At 43.3% G+C, this 12,112-nt stretch overlaps 1 protein-coding gene across 11 annotated transcripts in view; it reads left to right on the top strand.

The window, feature by feature from the left end:
* LOC144718987 (protein TANC2-like) overlaps positions 1-12,112 on the top strand; it is a 77,849-nt gene that overhangs the window by 52,077 nt on the left and 13,660 nt on the right. For all 11 annotated transcript variants that reach the window (XR_013585514.1, XM_078594699.1, XM_078594717.1 and 8 more), the window contains 4 exons: positions 2,020-2,354; positions 6,000-6,108; positions 9,109-9,231; positions 11,369-11,605. Coding sequence is in view for 10 of the 11 variants with exons in the window: in XM_078594699.1 (XP_078450825.1) it covers positions 2,020-2,354; positions 6,000-6,108; positions 9,109-9,231; positions 11,369-11,605 (804 nt within the window). In the remaining variant the exon portion in view is untranslated. The remainder of the gene's footprint in view (positions 1-2,019; positions 2,355-5,999; positions 6,109-9,108; positions 9,232-11,368; positions 11,606-12,112) is intronic.

Genomic DNA, 12,112 nt, shown 5'->3' with positions numbered 1-12,112 from the left:
GGTAGGATACTCACCTGCGTTCTTCATTATGATGTGTGGATTTTCTTGCCACGCCTAATGATCTTCAACATGGAATATACTCGAAGCACTCAACGTAATCTGATATTTGTGTAATATAATGCCAATATAATATGTATTGTGAGGTTTTTTTTATACTATTTATGATTTAAAGAATATTATGGTGAAAGAATAACCTTAAAGGCACACACATTCAAAAGTTGGAGAAATTTTGAATGAACCATGTAAGTCTTCTGTATTCATTCCTCCCACCTTCGGTGTTGCTGTCTATAATGTCCAATGAGCTTCTTCCGCCATTTCACCACAATTCAATATTTATTTGTTACACGTAAAATGCCATTTTAGCCAGTTACCCAACTATTTTTGGAGACAGTGGCCCACAGCCACTGACAACAGAGTTACTGTTGGGGTAGAGAGGAGCCCAGCCAGCAGCAAGGCAGGAAATTTGAGGCATAGATTATTACTTTTAATCATACCATACTAAATTGTATATAATTGGTTTACATGACTCCCTCCAGCCACTAAAGGCACTTCAGTTACCACAATATACAAAAAACACCCGATTCTTGAATTCAACCATGGTGGCAGAGACTCATTACATGCATAACATGCACAGCTTGTGAATTTTCTAGCCAGGTTAGAGCCCATTGAGACCAACATCTCTTTTACAATGGAGACTTGCAAAATCTACGTGCCTCCTGCGTGCACTCTTCATACATAATGGTGGAATGGTGGTGCAGTGGTTCACACATTCCAACCGAACAATGTTATATCCAGCTTACCTGTTATGAGCAGTATTCAGAATATGTATTCTGTAGTTTACACAGTACAACCCATACATATGCAAAGCTTATGCATTTGTACAGTACATGTGTAATGACATGATGACACCTGCTGGCTAGAAAAGGGAAGCACGGGTACAGGCACCGCTAAAACAACATCCAATCTTAAAGGGAGAGGTATCTGGGGCAAAGGAAATGGGCAGGGTTGGCCGAGATGCTCCGGGAACCTGCTCAAAGGTTCCACGATAGGGCGTGGCCAGAGGCGGAGCCTAGCCACGCCTGGGGAGATATAAGCGGAGGCGGACAAGGGCTTGGGGTTCATGTGTGGAGTCTTGGGTCCGGACTGCGTCGCTACTCGCCGTCATCCGGCCACGTGGAAGATCTCCTGCAGGCTTACATCACCCTCCTCAGCACGCCACCAGCCAGCGGCGTAGCCGAGTGTGGACGGTGGAACTGCGCCGAGTGATCGGCCGTGTGTGTGTAGCCAGTAGAGACGCTAACATCTAAGTATTGTACTCAGAGTGAGAAGATAAGGTTGGCCTGTGTTGTGCCCGTATAAGAATAAAGAAGTACCCTTTACATGACGTGTCGCAGAAGTCGCTCATTACACATGTGTAGTGAAATAGCGCTGACTGTTGTACAGCAGCTGCAACTGCAGGTGGGCAGTTAGCGCACGGCCGCTGAGCATATACGCGGGTGTGCCGGCAGGGCGGAGGAACTGGGGCAAGGGTCAGAGTAGACCTTGTGGGTAAGCCCCTGGAACCCTCTGGTGGGTTCGAGAAGGGAGACATGGCTAGCGCGGAGCCAAGCCGCGCCGAGGTGAATATAAGTAGCAGAGAGCGAGGGCTCCGGGCTGCCGGTTCTGGGATTGGACTCGTCTCGTCATCGCTGTCGTTGTCGCCGCCCTCGTCACTGCTGCCTTAGCCCAGACAGAAGTTGGCTGTCCCGGTCGATGCTGTGAGTGCAACGCGGATAGGGTCGTGTCTGGGACGGGTCGTGAGGCAGCATGGTCATGAGAGAGAGGGGGCCCCGAGTGGTCGCGTGAACTCAATAACAATAAAAGGGGAGGACAGTGTCTCCTGCGACCACCTCGTCTCCGACTGAGTGTGTGTGCGACGCACGCCACCCGCACGCACACAAGCCTCGAGTAAGAGAACGAAGAGGAGACGCACGACACTACACGTGTATCTCCCCTATCCCTCTGCTAATTTTTTGACAGGTGCTCCCTGTCTCGCTGTCGGAGGTGTACCTGCTTCAGTGCAATCTGCGCTTCCCTTCGGGGGCAGCGTTTTCCCGGGCACAGCCACTGCTCTGCGTGGCACTGGCATCTCTGCACCCACTCGCTGACGAGCAGCTGCTGCGTGCGCTCGCGGCTGGATGGGTGACGGGGCCTCGCTCGGATGCCGTAGCTGCGTTCACATTTGCCCTGGAGAGCGTGTCTCCCTTCCTGGTGCGGCGGCGGGATGGCACGCGCATGTTCTGCCACCCCTCGTTCCGCGAGTGGCTCATGTGGCGGCCCGAGGGCGAGAGCACCAAGTTCCTCTGTGATCCCAGGTGAGACCTTTACCTATTGATCTATGACTGATTGCCTACTTCGCTTCATTGTATCAAACTAATAGAGTCAAAATATTTTTTAAAAGTAAAGGTGCATCCCTGCAATTGCTTGCTCACAACACTGCTGGCAGAAGGGCCTACATTATAGGGAGCTGTAGAGAGCCCCGCTCAAGGGTAATTTGGAAGACTTTTGCCACACAAGCCAGACATCTTGGTAAATATGAGAGTACTATAATATACCATACCTGTGAACCCCTAATCAGTGCCCTCACCTTATTACAGACCAATTCAGACCTTATTGGTCACCCCGTGCTCTTATAAATCTTAACGTTCATCCTACAAAGTCCAATCACAAGGGAGAAACCGAGACAAAAGCTTGTTTGCCCGCATTGAATACAGTTAAACCGTATGGGTTGATGGGTATGATTATACCCCCACCACAGAAAGTTTTCAGTCAGACCAAATTTTATGGTACGCATCATGGCAATATCTTACCTATTAAAGAAATGTTTTGTCTGTTTGTGTGTCTGTGTGTCTGTCTGTCTGCGCGGGGGTACCTTGAGACGTTTTTAACTGACCAACTGTGGGGTTTACGTATAAAAAAAAAGTATATATATACACATTGGAGAGTAATGGTTAAGTATATTTTGTATCTTATTCTGCTTCTTAACATGACAAATAAGATTAAATTAAATATAAAGTACTTTTTTACTAAAATATTTTATTTCAATATTATTATTTTTATCCTGCCTTTGATATTATTTTGAAAAAATGTAGCTTACTGTACATCCGTGAAAAAGAACTTCATATCTCATTGGATTCCTCCAGCCTAAATAAAGATTGTGATGCTGAAAAATAATGACGCAATAGGTTGTTCAAATTGAATAAGCCTATACATATATATTTGCGCTTAATTTTGATGTGTTTTATATTTGCAACAACATTTTGTATATATACAGTCAATAGTGCTGTCCGCTATTGCATTTCTTCGTTATCCATCAAAATAAAAAGCAGAGAGCTTTTGATAACCGACCTGCAGATGGGCTATGTGAGCACTTATGTCTCCCATCTGGCTCCGTAAGTGTGTGTCCCAAATTACCAGCCCTTGTGCCAATAGGGGTCCCTCTAGCTCACGGCAAGTCGCACGACACAGCATATGCAAAAGTCAAAATGTACAGCGATGTTTTTGTGAATATGTACCGTTCTCTTCTTTAATAAAAAAATAAAGCAAATTGCCACCTAGTTTGGCAAGATGTGAATCTGTCCTCATTTTTAACTGAATTATACTTTCTCTAAATTAATAAGTACACAAATCCAAATCCATAGATATTTGTTTTGTCACCATTCTTTGCAGGCTGTTGAGTTGCAACGGTTTAATAAACGTAATTAACCTGACACATTTTTTGTTCTGTGTACACGTTGTGCCATTATCAGCCAGTTTGGAACTATCAATGATATCAAAGGCAGCAACCAGTATATAATGGGGGTTGTAAGCTGTGAGTTTATGTGATCAAATGGTCATTAACAGGTGGCACACAGAGCGATACCAAAATTGATAACTACTGAGGTTGACCCAGAGTTTGATGGCTCTTTTATTTCTGAACCGACAAGGTTATACAATGCAATATATTGAAATAATGCTCATTTCTGCAATAGATCAACACTCATGCAAAGCGTGAGTACTGTGAGTCTTGTGAAAATAATTGTGGCAATTTAGGCAAGTTGGAGAGAACAGGCCCCAGGTTATAGTGTTGAAATTTAATTTATGGGTATGCATGCTTCATCTGTGTAATGTCTCTTTAACCCTGACAGACATAATTTAATTATCATCATAAGCCTATTTGTATAATTGAGAACACCTTGTCAACTGGGGGAAAAAAATCAAATAAAATGGTGCAGTATTACACTAAACATGCTCTCACAATAGTTTTTTTTCATAAACTTTGTTTTACATCATTATTATCATCAGTTATGTTCTATCCATTGCTGAAGGATTTCCAACGTCACCACTTCCCACGGATCAGCAAATTCCACAGTCCATCTCGCTTGTACACACATGCTCATCTCATCACTTCATCTTAGTGGTTTTGAGCAGGATCCCTCATTTGGCACCCTTTCCATCACCACGCTTGCCCATCATCCCTTCTCGTGATTTGTTAGCTTTGGCACTCACGTTTGTCTTTTTCATCGCGTTATTTTTTCCCCATCTTCAGCAACTATAATGACACCAACAAAAGAGCATCAAAGGCTGTATCTACTGTGAAAATTTGCCGAGACTAGCTAGAGACAGAGAATTGCAAGAGGAGGCTCTTGCCTAAGTGATCAAAACCTCGATGAATCTGCGGTCTTGGAAATTTCTGACAGAAGACAGCTGTTTAAGTCGTGGGTTATACCGAGATAGGTGAAGCATTTTGAGTGGGAGTTGCTCCTGGAGTGTGAAGCCTTCAATGGCCTTTTTGTTGGTGCCATAATCAACATTGAAGGATATTTTTTTAAACTGCATTGGAATCGACCCCTGAGAAGCGATGACACTTTGTAAATTCTATGAAGTCTCTACGTGAAATGGTTAAATTATTTTTTACAACGATTTGTAAATCCACTACTGAACGAAGGCTTTTCCACATCTTTTTGTCATGGAAGTGGGAGCTGGGAATAAGGAGAGCAAGGGTGAAAGTTAAGATGGAGAGAGAGATGGGGTGGAAGTAGGTGGCATACAGTAGAGAGAGGAGAGGAATAATGAGGAAGGGATAGGTAGAAGAGGGGACAGACAAATAGAGAAATAAATTACATCGGAGACAAAGCGAGAATTTGAGATAAATTGGGATATACAGTAAAGAGAAAGCACGAGAAAGACGGAGAGAGACTGGGCTCTATATAAGGTTAAACGTTTAGTTGACTGGCTTGCTGGGACAGGACGGACACATCCAAAGGATGTGTCTGTTGCTAGTTATAGAAAAAAAATACTTAACCCGTCTGTCGTCAATGTCTGATAAATGCACAACCCCAACTATTGCACGAGTTAACTAAATTATGTTATATAATTCAAGTTACAGGCAGAATAGCCACTTAAGAAATTACAATGAGTATACTTGTTTTACATGTCTCATACAGTAATCAATTTTAGTGTCAACATTTTACAGTGTGTGCTGTACTAAGTCAAACCACACATTTAAATAGCATCAGGGTTAATAATGTGTGCTTGTATCGGACTCTCATCAGTTCAGAGATAATAATCGCATCAAGATTCAATTCTCAAGAGGGTGCTATACAAGATGGAATTTTTTCTTGAAATGTTTATGAATTTGGTAGGAAACTGAAGCAGCCAAATAAAAGCCTAGCATACAAGGAGACTGGTCAAACATACACAAGGACAGATCGATAAGTGTGCTGTACTGCAGTCTATATTCCACTTTGTAGCTGTCCAGGTGTGTATCTCAGGTGCATGTTGATCCCTGTGTGATTTATCAATTTTGCGTGCGAACTGTGAGATTGCAAGTAAGTCCAGCTGTACCTAGCATAAGTGTGTTCTACCCTTTGAATGTTTGCCCTTCACATGGATGGTTTGGCTGTTGTGGGTTTCGAGTATAGGTTTATCTGCCTTCACCATCTGTTACAGCATCATTGTTGATGTGATTGTGCGTGCAGGAGTGGTCATGCACTGCTGGCCATGAGCTTCTCGCGTCAGGAGGGAAAGCTTAACCGACAGCACACGATGGAGCTGGGCCACCACGTCCTCAAGGCTCACATCTATAAGGCAGGTCTCATCTGCCATGCAAAGGCGCACAGTGTTTTGTGTGCGGAACTCTACAAGAAGAAACGGATCTCCAAGAAGAAACGGATTCATTCATTGAGATTCCAAGACGAGTCCAACAAATGTTTGTCTTTTTAATAACGCTAGCTTTCTTATACATTTTAATTAATCTTAGCATGTACTACATTTTAAAAAGGCCAGTGAATTGACTTCATTTTGATGATTTAATTTCACTCATGCACTTAAGTTCATACTGCCAGAGTTCATGCAAACAACCCTTAGCAACTTCTTGGTTCTTTCGGTAAAGTCACGTAGAAGGGACGGCTGCTTGCGTTGTGGCCGAAACGTCGTGAGAATTATTTTATTATGTTTTATTTTTATTATTTTATTACTTCCCTTATACGTGACTTTACTGAAAGAACCAAGAAGATGAATCCCTGCAGTCACGAAAGCTTTAAATCGAAACCCTTAGCAACATAAAACGTGGATGTTAGCCAGAGAATCATTACGTTTTAAAGGAACACACTTCAAAAGTTTAACATTTTTAGAGGCAGACTTCACCGGCCTGTTTTTTTATATATGGATATTGAAATATTCGATGTGCAATGATATTTTACTTGCAATCAGTATTAATATGGTACAACATAAAAAAAATAAACTATTTGGCAAATAAATGTCATAATTGAAGGAGAACTATGTTGTATAATATTTTATTTAAGCGCATTGATGCCCTTTTGAAGAGTGATGTCCAAAAGCACTTCATTGGCTCTTGCCCACTTCTTTAATTGGTTTTCTTCTGCTCCCTTTTGCAGCAATATTTCCTGTAGCACATTTGCATCTAACCTATAAATGTAATTTTTTTGTCTGTCCATCTGTCTGTCTGTCCGTCTGTCCATCTGTCTGTGTGTGGACGCAACTTGCGAAGGATTTGGCTCGCCATCAGTGGGGTTTATATCTTTTTAAAAAAGTAGCCAGGTACCACGCCGGAAGCCCCGCGGTGAGCCAGCGCTATTCCATTTTCCCATCCGTCAACTTTAAAGTAGTTAAATAAACAATGTAGTGATTTTTATTTATTATTTAATGATTTCTTCCCGCAGCACTAAAGCTGCCCGGGCGTTGCCCCTAGAAATGCACACGCGTCATTGGTGGAGGGGGGGATTTCTCATTCGTGTTCAAAATGCAAAAAAAATACACAACGCTGAGGTAAAATCAGCAAAGTATAGGGTTGGTAGACACTAATATTATAGGGGGTGATGGTGGGTGGGGGGGGGTAGTGGCTCAGCCCCCCGCCTGCCAAGGTGCCACCTCGGCTGGCTGGACAATCTAGGCGAGGGCGGGGGCTCTGCACGGGAATAGGTCTCACCACGGCACTGTCAGTTTAGTAGTTTGTGCTATAGAGTCGATATATACTGCTATAGAGTCAGAATGTACTACTGTAGTGATAGCAGGTGCCACCTTAGTCAGTATGCACTGCTGTAATCATAGCAGGTATCCACCACAGTCAGAATGCACTTCTGTAGTGAAAGCAGGTACCACCAAAGTCGGTATGTACTGCTGTAGTAAAAGCAGGTATGACCACAGTCGGCATGCACTGCTGTAATGAAAGCAGGAACCACCATAGTCGGTATGCAATGCTGTAGTTAAAGCAGGTACCACCAGTCAGTATGCACTGCTGTAATCATAGCAGGTACCACGACAGTTAGTATGCACTATTGTAATCATAACAGGTACCACCACAGTGGGTATACACTGCTGTAGTTAAAGCAAGTACCACTAGTCAGTATGCACTGTTGTAGTGAAAGCAGGTACCACCACAGTGGGTATGCACTACTGTAGTGAAATCAGGTACACCACAGTGGGTATGCAATGCTGTAGTTAAAGCAAGTACCACCACAGTCAGTATGCACTGTTGCAGTGATAGCAGGTTCCGCCACAGTCAGTATGCACTGCTGCATAGACACAAAGAGGTGTGTTTATGTTGTGTCTTTCTCTCTGTGTCTCTGTGTTGTCTCTCTCTGCTTGTGTGTCTGTCTGTGTGTCTCCGTGTCTGTGTTTTATCTTTCTCTCAAACTTAGTCCTATCTGATGACGACTGCTTGTGTTGCAATCGAAACATCGTATTATATTATTTAATGTATTTTCTTTCTACGTGACTTTACCGAAAGAATTCTCATTTTCCATTAAACCAAGTGTTGTAGGGGCACTTTTTTATTTCGTGAAGCTGATTGTAGAAGAATGCAGCAAGATGATCACTGAAGTGTGCGACATGCGAGAGCGTCACGGGCGATAGCTCGAGTGGCAGCCTACCAATATCGGCTCATCAGTTGTCATGAGGGTTGCCATGGCACTTAGCAGGTCAGAGGCTTGAGAATAAAAGAATAGGGAGCATCAATTTAGTGTTTTTTCTATTAAAAGCCACAGCTGGCTTGCTCAGTTCAGTGCTGCAGAAGTCACTCTTTTGGAGTCGGAGACAAAAAAATTGTGATAAATTGTCTTTGTGTCTTGGTTATTTCCCTTTCACTGGACTGTGACTGGCCACAACCGTATGGTATCCATGGCTTAGCTCATTGTAGGACTTTCTTTTTGGGTTCAATGGCAGGAAAGGTTGTGAAAATGTTCTGTTAATGTCACAAGAAGCATCGGTCTGTTGAAAAGGCAGACGTGCTTGCAGCTCGCGCGGCAATGCCAAAAATAAACTTGCCTCTAAGAGCGGTTATAACTAATATCGCGGCTTAATTAGTGGTCACCACCAAATAGTATGTTAAGTTTATCTTGCATATTTAACATAAAATAACGTGTTGCTTACTCTTAAATTTTTCTTCTCTAAATGGAGTTGTTTAAATAAAAATTAGCAATACATGAAGATGAAGTGATGTTTGGAAAGTAATAAATGTTCACTTAAATTTTGTAAAGAATGTGCAGAAATGATAACATGCATTTGGCTTGCTATACTAAAGCTTTGATACATTGTTAATGTTATTTGCACCCTCTGCTGTATTTGCAGGGTTTGAGCAAGAAACTCGGTATCTCATCTAGCATCCTGCAGGCTCTGTGGGTGGGGTACAGCACAGACAGCTTGTCTGCTGCGCTGGCCTCACTCCGCAACCTCTACACGCCCAACATCAAGGTAAAGATTCAGCCCAAATGGGCTTTGCACCTGAGAATATTACAAATATCAGGTTTCAATCTTGCCAGCTCTATATACTTTCGGTTTTAATTTTACATTTGATGGCCTGGGGCACATGTTGAATGATGCAGTATTAACTAATATTTTGTCGACTATTTTAATAACACCCTTTGTCTTATTTATTAAGAAAGGCATTGCAAATTGACAAGACTGTTTTCCAGAAAATCTTCTCTTGGATGTTTGTTTTTCTTAAGTATTTCAACATGTGGGAAGAAACTAGACTAGTCATAGCTGTGCTGTTTTTATAAGATTGTTTACTTCATTTAGACATTGAAATAATATCTCTAACATATACATTGACATAATAGGATCATAACTGCTATAATTGATGGATAGTTTACATTTATGATTAATTTGGGGAGTTGTGTTCACTGTAAGTACATTTTTGCCAATTATATTTGTCACTGCAAAAATATGCCCAAGGGATGTATTCACATTTTTATTATTTCCAAATGGTATGCCATAAGCTTATATTGCTACTAGCAGAAGTACCCGGCGTTGCCCGGGTGAAAAATATATTTCTTAATAACCTTACATGTATACACAGATGGGCTGCTACCCCTGCCCCCCCCCCCCCCAGCCACGATCTCCTCGGCCGCTGTGCAGTAATATGTACGGCCTATAGTGTGGTGGGGTGTCGAGGCCTAGTACCGTGCAGAGCCTCCGGCCTCGCCTAAATTGCCCACCCGGCTGAGGCTGGGTACTGGGGCCGTTACCCCCCCCCCCCCCCCGCGCTACAATAATACTGTCTAATCGCTATAATTTTATTATCTACCGACCCTATAATAGTAATTGCACACATTGGGGTGGGGGGGGAGTGAAGAGGACGTGAAACTTTGATGAATTTACCTCAGAGTCGCGTGTTAATGCGTGCGCATATTTTTAACGGGAATTAAAAATGGCGTCCACCCCGCAGCGAATGCGTCGCTACCCGTTGCCAGGGGCAACCGCCGTGGAAAACCAAACGGACCAATCGTGTCTCGCAAATCCCTCACATTTCGTCCAATGAAACTGCGTATGGTCCGGCGACACACAGACAGACAGACACACAGACAGACAGACAGATTTGCGATTTTATATATATAGATAAGCTGCTGCTGGTGTGAAGGTTTACATGGCCAGTCTATTTTTTACTGAAACCTGCCTGCCCAAATCTTTAAGCCATATCTGTTTTTTTAAATGCTTTATATTAAGTTCGCTTGCTTGCTTTGCTTGCGTGCTTGCTTGCTTGCTTGCGTGCTTGCTTGCTTGCTTACGACCGTGCAAATCTTTCGGTCGTTTTTTAACCCACTTCCCGTGATCCAATCGAGCTGACATTTTCCACACAGACTCGTTGTGCGAGACAATTAATGTTCGTGAAAAAAAATTCCCAAAATTTTACACTTTTTAGGCAAAAAAAAAATATTTTACATATATTCAAATAGAACGCATTCATGGCTTTGGCTGAACGTCACAGTGTAAGAGCCCACAGCGTAACCCCTCCACAGGCCATGGCGGAGTAGCGCAGTTGGTAGCGCCCTCGCTTCCCATGCCAAAGGTCGCGGGATCGATTCCCGCGTCCTCCACAGGCGAATATATTTTAAAATCCTTTATATTAAGTTCGCTTGCTTGCTTAGGACCGTGCAAATCTTTCGCTCGTTTTTTAACCCACTTCCCGTGATCCAATCGAGCTGACATTTTCCACACAGACTCGTTGTGCGAGATAATTAATGTTCGTGAAAAAAAATTCCAAAATTTTACATTGTTTAGGGAAAACAAATTAAATATTTAATTACCAATTTCTTAATGGTGGCAGACAATCATCTGACCCATAGGTGGCAGCCATCTCAAGCCAGAGGACGAGAGGACTCTAGCCGCCATGCATATAAAGGATTTATAGTGAAAAACTTTGTTTTTACGGGTTTACTTGTTTCTGGTTCTTTTTCTCTGTCAATCTCCATTTCACTCGCTACCTACCTGTCTGACTGTGTCTCGGATTTTCTCCGCACCTCGTCAACTCGAGTATTTCCCTCTCGTGCTTCCTCCTCCCGCTTCCATTTCTTCGCCCGTTTATTTTACACGCTTTTCTGATCTGCAGGTGTCTCGGCTACTAATTCTGGCGGGGGCAGACGTGGATTTCCGCACAGAGGCACTGAGCAATGCGCCAGTGCTGTGCGTGGAGTCCCACTTGGGCTACAGCGAGATGGTCTCCTTGCTGCTGGACTCGGGCGCTGACATGGACACGGCCAGTGAGAGTGGAATGACACCGCTGTGCTACGCTGCAGCTGCCGGGCAGCAAGAAATTGTCGCTCGTCTCTGTCGTCGCAGTGCCAAAGTAGGTCTATTTTTACAGCTGCCCTAGCCTGTGCATTTGTTTGTTACACTTTAGTAGCATTCATAGTGGTCCGTCTGGATTTAAATCATGCTCTAATTATGCGGTTCTTATTTTTTTTCCAATGGTGTCCCTCAAATCAGAGACTGCCCCAGCCCTAAAAAAAACCAACTAATATTTCACAGGCTACTGTATGGAGAGAGCACATGTCCACACCCCTCGTCAGTGCGGTGTTAGTAAGGCATGTTTCATATTGTGTTTTGTCGCCGCAACGTAGTGTTGACATTCAGAATTTCTCCTGCACGGTCTCTATGCCGCAGTCTGCATCCCCCCCATGAAAGGCGACCCACGATTTAAGAACCACTGCTCAAATCATTACCAAAGAAGTTAGTTTTGCCTCATTGATAATTAAAAAGGCGTAATTATTTAGTTTCAACAACCTCGCAGTCAATTCTACAGCCCTGCCTTGTGCACTCGTTTGTTAAATTTTGCTGGTTTTAAGAGGTCGTC

This window comes from Lampetra planeri, chromosome 1 (assembly GCF_965212315.1).
Source record: "Lampetra planeri chromosome 1, kcLamPlan1.2.h2, whole genome shotgun sequence".
Lineage (NCBI taxonomy): Eukaryota > Metazoa > Chordata > Hyperoartia > Petromyzontiformes > Petromyzontidae > Lampetra > Lampetra planeri.
This window is presented reverse-complemented; position numbering and strand designations above follow the sequence as displayed.